At 45.2% G+C, this 14,639-nt stretch overlaps 1 protein-coding gene across 1 annotated transcript in view; it reads right to left on the bottom strand.

The window, feature by feature from the left end:
- PYGB (glycogen phosphorylase B) overlaps nt 1–14,639 on the bottom strand; it is a 50,445-nt gene that overhangs the window by 20,912 nt on the left and 14,894 nt on the right. Inside the window, exons 2-5 of the mRNA XM_063123894.1 lie at nt 6,491–6,592; nt 3,544–3,622; nt 2,128–2,231; nt 1,084–1,215 (exon numbers count right to left, since the gene is read on the bottom strand). Coding sequence (XP_062979964.1) covers nt 1,084–1,215; nt 2,128–2,231; nt 3,544–3,622; nt 6,491–6,592 — 417 coding nt within the window. The remainder of the gene's footprint in view (nt 1–1,083; nt 1,216–2,127; nt 2,232–3,543; nt 3,623–6,490; nt 6,593–14,639) is intronic.

The following is a 14,639-nucleotide window of genomic DNA, read 5'->3' as shown; positions in this document are numbered from 1 at the left end:
AGCAGCAGACCATTACAGCCACCTCTGGAGAGTTCAGAGTCTAGTCACGTGCCCCCTAAACAGCTGAAAGGTGGCATCAGTTCTTAATGTTCCCCTAGCGAAGAACAGACAGCTTATTTGGTCTCCCTCCCAGAAGAATGCTGCTGTTTAAACCAATTATACGCTGCCAAGCAACAAATGTGGAACACCACAACTACTACGTATGTCAAAACATGGAAAGGGCAGCAGTGAGAACAGGCCCAAATATGGTTTGTAAAGTCATCCACAGAAATGCATGTTTCGTGTTAAGGCCTCTCTAGCTTGCAAAAGCTCACACTGAAATAAATTAGTCTGCCTTTAAGGTGCCACAAGATATTTGCCTCCAGTACTGAGATGGAGTCGTGAAAAATATCAAAGAACCTGTACTTCTGAGGACAAGAGTCAGCCAAGTCTTTGGCTTTAAAGACCAGTTGCGTTCTTGAACCAGATGCCAATTGTTGCAGATGGAGTTGGCGCAGAAGATGCCATTGGTGGATTGAGCTCAGTTTATTTCTGCCTGCACAGTATGTTTTTCTCAGGCCTATGTTGGTGCTCAGTGAGTCAGACACCAAGTGTAATTATAGATCTTTCAAAAAGTGTTAGTTTAATTGCAAAGAAAAGCAAATGTGTCATGGAGACACCCTGCCAGGGGTGGGATGGGGGGAACAGGATGAACATATGCGTTCAAAGTACTTCCTGCTTCCTGTCAAAGAACTCATATATGGGAGACCACTTCCATGCCCTGCACTTTGAGCCTGGTTATGCTTCTATTGTTATTTACTATGTATAGATCAGCCTTTCCCAATCTGGTGCCCTCCAGATGCTGGACAACAACTCTCATGCTGGCTGGGAATTATGGGAGTTGTAGTCCAGCACATCTGGAGGTCAACAATTTGGGGAAGGCTGCACTATCTGGTCATTATTTCTGTAACATATTTTAGTAAGGAAAGGCAGAAAAATGTTCATCAGCATGTCAGTATATTCAACCCCAACAACTGCACTTCATCACATCTCTTTTGCGATCCAAATTTGTGGCTTTCCACAGGTAGCTTTGGAATACCGTACCTGAGTATCAACCCACTTAATGCCGTCGGGAGTGTGGTCTACCCGGCCATAGAAGTGCACAGGAAGCATGTACTCTGGGCGGGCTTTCTCCCAAGGATTGCCATAACGCAGCCAATCGTCAGCTTCTTCCACCTGAAAGAAGGAGAAATGGGTTACAAAATGACCATAGTCAGAGGCCAGGTGCCTGGCCTAGGTATTAATGCTGTATGTGTATGTGTTTTAGGCAGCACAGCCTCAGCATCACGAGGTAAAACAATTGGTCTGAGCTGGTCCCTCACATATTGAAGGGCCAACTGGAAAATTCTCTAGTGGCTTATTTCACCAACTGGTGGAAGCTGGTGACTATGTCACTGTGGTGGTAATTCCATTCTTGGTTTCAGTCAGAACTCTAAAGGAGCTATCTAAGGTGCTGAACCTATTTGGTGGATAGGATTTAACACTTTGGACAGAGTTCTGACAGGTTCTGACTGAAACCAGAGCGAATTCACTGCCACACTGATATAGGAGCCACCAGCCTCCACTGCCTGGCGGTGTACGTTACTGTGGACAGAACCACAGCTTAGCGGTCAAGCCCATGCTCTGTACAGAGACAGAGGTTTGATTCCTGACATCTCCAGTTAAGATGGATCCCACATAAGAGGGCTGGGAAGGAGATGCTGGCAGTTGCAGTAAAAAAAAAGCATAGGGCTAGATGAATCAACAGCCGGGCCCAGCATAAAAGAACTGTATATGTTTACCTGTGATCATCACAAGTGAACTTTTTTATTAGCATTCCTTTTTTTATTATTATTATGAGCAGCCAACTTCGAAGTGCCCCACCTCTGATGTGCAAAGCTCGTTCCGAAATGTCCTCAGTGCTTATACCTTGGCATCCTCCCTCACCACGCCACTTCCAGAGATTAGGTGCCAGAGAAAGTTGGCACAGAGGCACCACCCACCCACTTACCCCAACAGCTTGAATAGCAAAGCCCTCTCTCAAGCTAGCAGCAGCTGAAAGAAGAGAGGGGGGGGGGTGAAGGAATGATCATTCTCTCATAAACGCACCTGCCATCCATCAACAATCTTCTGATTAAAAATGCCAAATTCGTAGCGGATTCCATAACCGTAGGCTGCAAGTCCTAGTGTTGCCATGGAGTCAAGAAAGCAAGCTAAAATGGCAAGGAACCAACATCATTTTTTAATTAGTAGACAGAAAACAAACATCAAGAAAAACATTTACCACTGGTGCAACCCATTGCGCTTGAGCTTAAAAGACACAGTACCAGTAGGGAGAACTGGTATGGTGTGATGTATAGTCTTTGAATCTAGCTCCTGCCATGGACTCACTTGGTGGCCTTAGGCAAGCCACTCACTCTGAGGCCCAATCCCCACCTTCTGCAATACGGGGAACAACAATTCTGACTTATCTTGCCAAGTTGTTGTAAGGATTACACAAGATAACACAACTGAAGTGCTTTGAAGACTTGAATAGTACTGCGCAAATTGTATTGCTTGCTTCCTTGCTTGATTAGTGGAAATGGCTGGAAGCTTTCATTTCAAGGGAATCCATAGGGGAGCAACTCCCTTACGAGGAAAAGTAACCATGTCTGGGACTATTTAGCCCAGAAAAAAAGGCAAGTAAGGAGAGACATGATAGAAATGTACAAAATTCTGCATGGTGTGGCGAAAGAGATATTTCTCTCTCTCTCTCTCATAACACTAGAACCCGGGGTCATCCCATGAAGCTAACTGGTGGGAGATTCACACAGATAAAAGGAAGGACTTCTTCACACAGCACAGAGTTAGACTATGGAATTCGCTACCACAAGATGTCATGATGGCCACCAATTTGGATACCTTTAAAAAGCGATTAGAAAGATTTCTGGAGGAGAAGGCTATCAAGGGCTACTAGTCTTGATGGCTAGTTACTTCCTCCAGTATAAGAGGCAGTATGCCAATGTACACCAGTTTCTGGGGAACATGGGCAGGAAGGTGCTGTGGAAATTATGTCCCATGGGCAGCTGGTTGGCCACCGTGGGAACAGAATGTGGGACTAGATGGACCCTTGGTCTGATCCAGCAGGACTCTTCTTAAGTTCTTATCTTCTTAAAGGTTTCAAATCTAGCCCACAGACGTTTGTGATAGACTACATTTGTTGGAGCATCTCAGCTTTGTGATGGCTTCATCAGAACTAAGCCGTGCTGGATCGGACCAAAGGTCCACCTAGCCCAGCATCCTGCCTCCACAGTGTCTAAACAGGAAGCCCACCAAAGCTCACTTGCCCACGGCTCCCAAAGAATCCCAATTCCATTCTGTCACCTCAGCACTCCATCACCTCTTTCACCTGCATGTGCAGGCCAGGCCTTAATTGGAGCTCATTTTTTCTGCATTCCATCCCTCCCCCTCTATTTATTGCAATGCACTGGCCCACTTGCGTAGCTGGAAAAAAAGACTGGCTTCTTAGAAAACATTCCCGCTCACCTGCCAGACGCCCCAGCCCTCCGTTGCCTAGGCCAGCGTCTTCCTCGATCTCCTCTAGCTCTTCCAGGTCCAGCCCGAGCTGTTGAGAAAAGCAAGAGAACACCGCAGCACTGTCAGAGCGCTTCCAGACGGACGGTCCTAATGCTACCAATCAAAAGACATTGTGCCGCTATCCTGTCGTTTCCTCCTTAACAGATTTCTTTTTTTCTGGGAAGAAGGAGGAGGAGGAGGAGTGGGGAGCAGCAGCAGCAGTCTACAAATTGAAGACGATGACATCTGGACCCCTGAGAAGTTCCGTGAATGAGGTAGTGCAATTGCAAAATAAGAAGCCTCATCTGGAAGCATCCTCAGGGCTTCTCCACATTTAGTGAAAATCCCACGGCCTTACCGTCGCTATCTCTTCTGCAGACTTTCCGTGTTTTATGATACTCAAAATACATGCGCTCCCCACATCCTTATTTTTCTGGTTCCCTCCCATAAGTTTCATTGATACCACCAGCAGATGGCGCTGCTTTATTGCACAACTTAGGTTTATTACCGCATTTTTGGTGACTTTTAAAATGGCGGATTATCCCTGCAAGAGGCATCGGAAGTTGACGACATTGTGAAAAGGACCTGCAAACTTCTGTAAGTGAACAAGCACGAGTGCACGATAAATGCCTCTCACAACTTAGAACACCCCAAATCCTTCATTCCTGCCCTTTGATCGAGGAAAATTCTCTCCTTCACGCTTTACTTCTCCCTCATGCTGAAGAAAGGTAATCACAGTCCTGTACTGATGACTGTATATCACAAGGTAGAACATTGTCCTTTTAAATGAATGCTCGCTCTGCCTGCTTTAATGTCTGAATGGATAGATATGAAAAGGAGAGAGAGAGAGAGAGATGAGATAGGGATGGTGTTAAGAGTTTTCTCTCCGAAGATCATCAGCCCACACCCTGTTTCAAGATTCTTCAGATCTGCATCACTCCACAATGTCTTTCTCCATCAGATTAGATGGAACTCCAACAGGGGAGCGCATGCCTTGGACTTCGCTTTCTATTGGGAGACTCCCCAAATTGGTGCCCTCCAGGTTTGTCAGACTACAGCCCCCATCATCCCCATCCAGCATGGCTGGGGATGGTGGGCATTGCAGTCTGGCCCACCTGGAGGGTGCTGGGTTTAGGAAGGCTGCTGCATGGATTTGCAAAATTTGGTCAGGCAATCCAAAGGATGAGCCAATTAAATTCAATGTGTAGTGAAATGTTTCTGCTAATGCCGCTCAAAATGGCACCTGCTTTTGTTCCCAATGGGATCCTCCACCTTCCTTACCTGTGTCCATTATCTTCGGCTGTCACCTCTACACACCTTTGTGTAGAGGTGACAGCCATCAATGGCTGAAGAATCAATGGGCATGTCTACACCAGCCATTATCCCGGGATCATCCCTGTGCATCCAAATGACACACAGGGGATCCCAGGAGCAGGCAGGGACGATCCCTCCATTTTCCTGGGATAATCCTTAGGTGTAGAAAGGGCCAATGGTTTATTTCAAGCCTCACAACTGCCATTTGTCATTGTTCATGTGAAACAAGAGGGCAAAACGATACAGGATGCAGGAAAACTGGACTCACATCTCCCATCGTTTTTTTTTCTGAGTTAAAAGCAGCTGGGGTGGAGGCGATTTTTATTGGGGGGGTTAAACTTTTTTCCTTCATGCCATTTTCACAGGCTACATTGCTCCCCACATTTGCCGTCACCCTGTTGGGGAAAATATATGCATACCTATGCTTTCCCACACACAGTTAAGAAGTACATTTCAGATTAGGAAAATGACTTGGGAGGGGGAGTGCTACACCCCCAGCGCCACTGTTCTGTCCAGAATCAAAACCCACTGCAGTTGCTTTTAATTAAAAACAAAGACAGCCAGAGATCTGATCGTGGATCTCCTGTGTCTTATGTGGTTTCGATCTGACCTTCACTGAGAATTGAAGTACTTGCTTTTGTTTTTCCATCATGAGCATCCTCGAATTGATTGCTGTCCAACAAAGCAACCCCTCCCACACACTCACACATAGAGTCTGCATTTTACTTTTCCAGATTCTGATAATAAGGTAACTGTTCAGGGCAAAACACATTGGCAGCCTCTGCCAAAAAGGCTGGAATCCATGAGTCATGCTAGTTTTAGGAATAAACATTCAAAGAACTGCTGAGAGAATTATCCTGAAACTTGAGGCTGTAAAAATTAATGGGCTCTTAATGAATATCGTTTGCACCCAGATGTCAAGAAAGAATAGATAAATGTGTTGCTGTAGGAAAGGCTTATTAAAAAAGAGAGAGAGAGAGAGAGAGGAGAAGGAGATATAGGAGAGGAGATAAGTGGTGCATTTGCACAGTGAGGTGATCCAGATGTAATATCAACATTAGGAGAAACTTCTTAACCATCAACAGCTGTTCAGCAGTGGAACAGACAGTCTCTGGAGGCGGTGAGTTGTCCTTCGCTGGAGGTAATTAAGCAGAGACTGGATGACCATCTGGCAGGGATATTGTAGCCTGCATTGAATAGGAGGGTTGGACTAGGTGATCTCCACGGCCCCTACTAACCCTATGATACTATGAACCATCGTTTGTCATGATGTCTGAACCAATGGCATCCAACAAATCATGGTTTGCAAGCAGTTCTCAAACTACGATCCTCCAAATCGTTGGGCAAACTACGATCTGGTGTGACATCAGGTTCAGGAAAACTGCAATAGATATTAACTGCCAGGAGTGATGGTTCCACGACTCCCCTTAGCATCCTGTTACAGTGCCCAGTTCTTCTCACCAGCAGCCTAATTTTCACGCTAAATTGACCCTGCTGTAACATGAGATCCCTGGGCATTTTGCCACTATATTTGCATTGGAACATGAACAGACCTGATGAATCCACAAACTTCATCTAGCCAAGCCTCAAAGCCGAAACGTACCTGGTAAATGGCTTCGTCGCAGGCGTTCTGCAGGCCCAGGTTTACCATCGTGTTCTGAAGTGTTCGGCCCATGTAGAATTCCAAGGACAGGTAATAAATACGCTAGGAAAGTAGTGGAAAAGGACAATTCACACTCTGATCCACACACTGCCAATTAAGTAACACATTCACATATATTTCTTTTATAAGTCTACATCCCCTTTTCCACAAGAAGCTCAAGACATTATACAAAGTTCTCCCACTTTCCATTTTATCCTCTCAACAACCCTGTGAGGTAGGTTATGCTGAGAAAAAGTACTGTACCTGACTCATGGTCACCCAGTGAGCTTCATGGCAGTATAGGGATTTGAGCCTGGATCTCCCTCGTCCTAGTCCAAAACTCTAACCACACCGACTCCATTGTGATAATGTTACCATTCACATTAATCTGAGCAATCAAATTAATTATTGCTGTTTTTATGCTTTTAAATTTTTGTATATTTGTTTTTAATGTTCATTGTTTTTAACTTTTGTAAACTGCCCAGAGAGCTTTGGCTATGGGGTGGTATATAAATGTAATAAATAAATTAATAAAATTAATAAATAATGTATACTGTTGCATATACTGCAATTCCAGAAAGGCCAGATATACACCAAGCCGTATATAAGAGGCAAGAGCCACACTACTGCTTTGTAGTGGTATTGAGGTGCACGGACAACTATTGGGGCCCATGACACATACAATATACCACTTTCATAGTGCTATATCCTGCTTGGTGTGGCTCCTGCCTCTTTCATTTATTTATTTATTGCATTTCTATATAGCCCAATGGCCAAAGCTCTCTGGGCGGTTTACAAAATTATATACTGCTTTCAAAGTGCTATATCCTGCTTGGTGTAGATCTGGCTCTGTGAGGACTGTTCTGGATCACTTTCTCAGCCTCATCTGCTTCATTGGATGGTTGTGTGAAGATGAAACAAGAGCGCATGTGAAACATCTTGTACACTGCCTTGACCTCCTTGGAGAAAAGGCAGGATGGAAATAGAACAATTAATCCTTCATATAACTTATACAGGGTGCAGATTTCAGCTTTTATTGGTGTAGAACCTGAGTTATCTAGGCACAATATTTTTAACACACAGCTTTGGCTCAGTGCTGGGGGTGGTTTTACACACTAACCAAAGCTCTGTAGTTCTGCTCCCTGAGACAGTGCAAGAGTCACCAGATGGTAAATGTGTGAATAACAAAGTAAGCCAGAGCTCAGTAAGGGACACAAGTGGGCAACACAAACGTGGAACTTGCCAAGTGGGAAAAACTGGCAGAGGAGATGCCCTGAACTATCCCCAGATAGTCATTTGTCAAGCTCAGAACACCAAGAGCCTGGGTACAAAAAGGAACAAGAAAAAGGGATTGGAGGAACACAGATACACCATACTATTTCCTGGGACAACTGCCGTGGAGCCCGATTCTTCCTCCCTTCACAAGCCTTTCAGGCCAAGGCATTGAACTAGAGGCCCACGGCCTACCTGGGGTTCCAAACAAGATGTGGTGATGGCCACCAATTTGGATGGCTTTAAAAGGGGGTTGGATAAATTCCTGGAGGCAAAGGCTATCAATGGCTACTAGTTCTGATGGCTAAATGCAACCTCCAGTATCAGAGGCAGTAAGCCTGTATACACTAGTTGTTGGGGAACATGGGTGGGAGGGTGCTGTTGCACTATGTCCTGCTTTGTTTGATCCTGGCCGACAGCTGGTTGGCCACTGTGTGAACAGAGTGCTGGACTAGATGGACCCTTGGTCTGATCCAGCAAGGCTCCTCTTATGTTCTTCATCTGGCCCTCCAGGGTTCCCCAGATAGCCATGCCCCCTGTCAGGGAATACTTTCAGCACTGCAGCAGGTCTTGTAGTTTTTAGTGAAGATTTAATTAGACACAGTCTGGAAGGGTTTGAGCCTATTCGGCCTGTGGAATGTCACAACCTGTGTGAGCTGATCTCTGTCAGTGTTCTCAGATCAGTGCAGCGGGCAATCGCTCTATGCCTCCTGCCCATCTGGGAAGGTGACCTTGAAAAGCAGGGTGACTGGTAACTCTCCATGAGAACCTGACAGAGGAGGGGTGGTTTTTTTGCAGAAGAATCACTCACCTAAGCGTCATCCTGGAGGCTGAGCAGTGAAGCCCTGTTTGGACAGAGGTCTTGCTGAAAGGCCAAAAGCCTTTGTCAAGTGGTGCGGAGGCGTCATCTAACAGTCACGCCTCTCCTTTTAAGCTGATGGAAGGGCAAGAAGCTGTTGCTAGGATCACCTCGTCTGCATTGCAAACTATTTCTTGACACCTCCTTCCCCTGGTCTACCATTTCAATGGTTTCACAGCCATTACACATTCCCCCAAACTGCCCCATTCTAAAAGCTTGAAACACCTTTTGTACAGCTTAGTTACTGGCAGTAAGAACTTTAAGATTAAAAAAAATGTTGGGGTGATTTCTTTTGTATTTTAGCCCTTCTCCTTTTGCTTTCGGCCCCGACACCCACCCCAAACTGTCCCTCAAGAGACTGTTCAAAGTTAAATTCGGCTGTCAGGCTGAAAGAGGTTCAACACCCTGCTTTGGGGAGTGAAGAAGCAGCTTCCTTTCACCACCAGAAAGATACATTTGAGGAGAGGAAAAATGGTATCTAAAGATCAGGCTTCTCAGCTGCAAAAAATGCTCCAGATCCTAGAAGGTGGTAGAATTAGTGCTTCTGGTGCTAAGAATTCTGCCACTGTTGGCCCATTGCTTTTAATAGAAATGTTTTAGGTGAGTCCTTGGAAGGATTTAAATGTCTAAGCCCAAAGCAGGGAGGGGAAAAAGCAATCTGTCAATGGGATTTAGATCACTTAAGCAACTCTGAAATATTTATTAGCTCCTGGTCTAGCTTTCAGCGAAGATAACAAGGGGCAAGAATTTGAGGAGCCTGAGAGTGGAAATCCTTCGTTTTGCTCACTCATGGTTCCTCAGAAACTCTGTCTGATGACCTCATCGTTAACCTTTCATGACTTTGATATGCATCTGGTGAAAGTCTGAGCTGCAATGCTCTTGCTTCAAAATCAGTGCTGTCCTCCTCCTCCTATGTTCTTATGCATGCTTGTGTGTGCAGCACTGATGCCCTCAATTCTCTTTCCAGCATCAGAGGCGGTACGCCTATATATATACACCATTTGCTGGAGTACATGGTTTCCAGCTTGTGGGTTCCTGGTCGACAGCTTCTTGGCCACTGTGTGAACAGAGTGCTGGATTAGATGGGCCCTTGGTCTGATCCAGCAGGGCTCTTCTTATGTTCTCTTCTGGACTAGCTAAGCGCTAGCTAGCTATGCCATGCTCAGCAGCATGGTATACAAAAGAGGGTAGGGCTCTTGCAGCTTTAACTGTTGTGATGAAGAGAGAATTTCACCAGGTGCTGCATGCATACCAGCACCACCTGGTAAAATTCCCTTTTCTATTCAACTGATACAGGAGCCCTGTCTTCCTTCTCATTTGGTCATCCTACAATACAGCAGAAGTGCAGAACCTCTTTCAGCCCGAGGGCCAAATTCAATTTTGAAGAAGCTGCGGAGGGCCGCATTCTAATAGTGGGCGGGGCCAAAGCAAAATGCCCCCCCCCCCAAGACCAGCATATTGCATCTTAAAGTGCTTTCCACCAGTAACTAAGCCTTAGGAGGATCCTTTTAGAATGGGGAAAAATCTGCACCGAAGTTGGGAAACCACCAAACGATGAGTGGTTGAGAGAACGGGGAAGGAGCGTGGCCCTTTGGGGAACTCTGGAGGCCTGGATGTAGCCCCAGCTTTGAAGTTTTGCATCCTTGCAACATGGACATGAGTCAGAACAAGCTTGCAGGTGGAAATCGGAAAACCTCAATGAGCTACAGTTTTGCTGATTCACACATCCCTAAGTGTCACCTACAGGGCAGTGTGGTGTCGATACAGGGAAGTGCAGAAAGCACTGGGCAGTGCTAGTTAGTACAAATCACACAGAAATATCCTGAAAAAATCCTATCCAAAGGCTTACTTGGACATCACTGTGGGTCTTAGGGTATAGCGTGGCCCTCTGTGAAGGCAGCAGTAGAGGCAGAATTTTCTCCCTTGCGGCCTCCGTGCTGCCAACACCAACAACTCGTAATGAGGACTGGGTTTGTTGGCTCCTAGATAAGGAGTGGAAGACCTTCTTTTGTCATCCCTGGGGGCTCCTGAGAGATGAGAGAACTGTGTACGACTGCAGCCAGGGCCAGTGTGACCTCAGGCCAGGAAATAAGTGCGGATGCTGTGAATGTTTGTGGCATGTGGAAAGGAGTCCTTGAGAAATCACAGGACAGGCGCTCCAAACATGATCTGACCACAAAAGCCACCATCCACTCACTCGGCAGCAAAGTTACAATTTTAATAAGGCTTATTCTGAATTAAATAGATTGTGGTTTTCAAGGTAAGAATGTAAGAAGAGCCCTGTTGGATCAGACCCAAAACACATCCAAGGCCACCATTTTGATTCCCTGCAAATGCCTCTAGGAAGCCCACCTGCTACAAGTCAGTGTTGTGCTCCTGGGCTGGAATCTGGTCATACCTCACTGCATTGTTTCCTGAGCATTCAGTAAAAGCCCCTATACCAAAGGTGCAGAACCTCAAGTCTGGGGACCAAATCCGGCCCTCCAGAAGACCACGTCCCCTTCCCCTGCACCCTGCTCTTTCCTTCAAGTACTGATTATTTGGTGATTTCCCAGCTTTGTGCAGTTCCCACACCCCTAAAAGGCTGAAATGCTTAGAACAACGGCAGTAAGAGCTTTACATAGGGAGCCCTGCCTTTGTTTGTACCTGGTCACATTGCTATAGCTCCTGCAGCTTTAACTGTTGTGATGAAGAGGGAATTTCACCAGGTGCTGCTTGCATACAAATGACACCTGCTGAAATTCCCTTTTCTATTCAACTGTTAAAGATACAGGAGCCCTGTCCTCCTTTCCATATGGTCACCCTACTTTAAGTGAAGAGAGGCTGGTATTTTTGGTTTCTTGGCCCTGCCTACTACTGAAATGCAGCCCCCGAGAGTTTCTCCAAAATGATATTCGGCTCTCAGGCTGCAAGACGTTCTGTACCCCTGCCCTATGTGGTGCAATTGTACCAGGCAACAGACTTTGGGATGGGGGATTTGTAGATTTGGCAGGGCAGTCAAGGCCCCTTTGAATTCCTAACACAGTTACTGTGTTGCATCAAGTAGAACAGAACAGCATGGAAGTTTCAGAGACTTTAATGATACATTGGCCCCAAGCTTCATGGTTCTGCCTTCAAGCCCACACAATGCCTGACACAAACCGACACTTGGGTGCTCTAGCCAACCAGAGGTGTTGCAGTGGAACAAGTCTCTGCTCGAACTGGTGTGCTTTAGCAGCCTACAGAACAAAGGAAAGCGCCCATGAAGTAGCTAAACAAAAGCTGTCTATACTGACACACAACTGGGGATATAAAAAGATTGGGTATTATTTGCTACTCACCAAAAGTGGAGTTGCAACAGAGATCTCCAGTAAAGATTTGCATTTCTAACATGGAGACCAATGCCATCTTTCTCCTTCTCCCATAATACTGTGGGGTCATCCCATGAAGCTGATTGTTGGGAGATTTAGGACAGATAAAAGGAAAAACTTCTTCACACAGCTCTGAATTAAACTATGGAGTTCACTAAATTCCTGGAGGAGATGGCTACTAGTCCTGATAGCTAGGTGCTCCCTGCAGTATCAGAGGCAGTAAGCCTATATATACCAGTTGCTGGGGCTCATGGGTATTATTATTATTATTATTTATTTATATAGCACCATCAATGTACATGGTGCTGTACAGATTACACAGTAAATAGCAAGACCCTGCCGCATAGGCTTACAATCTAATAAGTTGTAGTAAACAATAAAGAGGGAAGGAGAATGCGAACAGGCACAGGGAAGTGTAAATAGGCATCGGGTAGGGTGAAGCTAACAGTATAGAGTCAGAACAAACTCAATATTTGAAGGCTATAGGGAAAAGAAAAGTTTTTAGCTGAGTTTTAAAAGCAGTGATTGAGTTTGTAGTTCTCAAGTGTTCTGGAAGAGCGTTCCAGGCGTAAGGGGCAGCAGAAGAAAAAGGACGAAGCCGAGTAAGGGAAGTGGAGGTCCTTGGGCAGGCGAGAAGCATGGCATCAGAGGAGCGGAGAGCACGAGCGGGGCGATAGTGTGAGATGAGAGAGGAGAGATAGGCAGGAGCTAGACCGTGAAGAGCTTTGAAGGTCAGCAGGAGAAGTTTATATTGGATTCTGGAGTGAGTTGGAAGCCAATGAAGAGATTTCAGAAGTGGAGTGACATGGTCAGAGCGGCGGGCCAAGAAGATGATCTTTGCGGCAGAGTGGTGGACAGAGACCAGCGGACTGATGTGAGACGAAGGAAGGCCAGAGAGAAGAAGGTTGCAGTAGTCCAACCGAGAGATAACCAGTGCGTGAACGAGAGTCTTGGCAGAAGAGACAGACAAAAATGGTCGAATCCTGGCAATATTATATAGGAAGAAATGACAGGATTTAGCTACTTCCTCGATGTGAGGAGTAAAGGAGAGCGAGGAGTCAAATATAAAGCCAAGACTACGAGCTTCCTTGACCGGAGTAAGTGTGACATCGTTGACAGTAAGAGAGAATGAGAGGTGAGGAGAAGGTTTAGGAGGAGGGTGCTGGTACTGGATGCTGTATGACAAAACCTTTTGAATCTTTACCTATGATGATGATTTCTTAGTATTTTCATGACATCCATTTCCTTTTTGAGATTTAGCTACCTGTAAAAACTCCATTTCATGAAGATGGGCTTTGTTAAACCCCATCTGAGGTGTTCTGATCTCAAGGCCCTTCAAGGCCGGAGCAGAACTCTTGCTAATTAGATTGAATGATTTCAGCTGGGCGGCTATAAGAACTTTCCACATACACCCCTCCCGAAAGCTGGAGAAATTTATTCAGCTAGCTAGGGATTGGCTAAGGAGGCTCAACTCACACTTGTCAAAGGCTTTTGAATATAAAACAAGGGAAGGGTAGAGTGTTTTTTGGTCTTTGTCTTCATGTTGCTTTTTGCTGGTGTCGCTCTGGATCATGGATTGGGCCCTGACCTATTTAAAGGCTTAAATAATGTAAAGGGTAAGTTTTGGTAAATGTTATTTTTTTGCATCAACTATTATTTCCAAATGTTAAATCTGGTTTTTTTATGCCTTTTTCTCCCTTTTCCCCCTTCCCCATTGTAAAAAACTTAACAGCTATTTCAAATGCTTCCTTTCAAGTAAGCCTTGTTACTAAATCCAGAGCCTTCTGCTTGGTTTTTGCTGCTGTTTAAAGTTCGGCCTTGAAACAGAGGGTGACAGTGAGTTTGTACCCTTATTTCTTAAACTCTAGGCGTTTCCTGTAAGGTCTGAATCCTTCTGATTCAGGCTGGAGTGGACGTAAGGGGTGGTGGCAGCAGCCTACTTTACAAATTGTTTGTCCCTGCCTACATTGCTGGGAACTAGTGCAACCCCCTCCCTCGCTTCACAGTTCTTAAATATATAAATCAAAGTCTGGAGTTGGTTGGTCATCCCTTTTTGACTGCCTTCCTGTTGACTGATTTGTATGAAACACACTTCGTTAGAAAGCTCGTGACACACAGATTCCACGAATAACAATGTTGTTGTTGTTTTTACTATAATTCAAAGAATTAGGGTTATCTTCTATAACAGTGGTTGCCTTGGAGTTTACACGAAAAAGATTGTACTTAAGGAAGCTTTTTAAAGATCAAAGAAGCAACGCTTCGAATCTTTCAATAAATGCAATTAAGTTAAACCTTTTGTTGGATTTCTATCCTTATCAATTGTGTGTTCATGATTATCAGATAACAATCCAGCAAGAAAGGATTTCGCTATAAATAAATAAATCTTTAACAGATGTTCTTAAGAGACAGTCCCAAAACTGGCCTTGATGGAGCAACATAGGATCACAGAATCATACAGTTGGCGAAGGCAGTGGGAGCTATTTAGTACAGCCCCTTCCTAATGCAGGAAATCCAGAGCAAGAACATGGCCCGATAGATGTCTATCGAGCCTCTGTTTGAAGACTCCCAGCAAGGGAGAGACCACCACCCTTTTATGCAATTTTTTTCCATTGATGAACTGCTGTGACTG

Source organism: Elgaria multicarinata, chromosome 4 (genome assembly GCF_023053635.1).
Source record: "Elgaria multicarinata webbii isolate HBS135686 ecotype San Diego chromosome 4, rElgMul1.1.pri, whole genome shotgun sequence".
NCBI lineage: Eukaryota > Metazoa > Chordata > Lepidosauria > Squamata > Anguidae > Elgaria > Elgaria multicarinata.
Note: the sequence above shows the minus strand (reverse complement) of the source record. Positions and strands in the feature narration are given on the sequence as shown.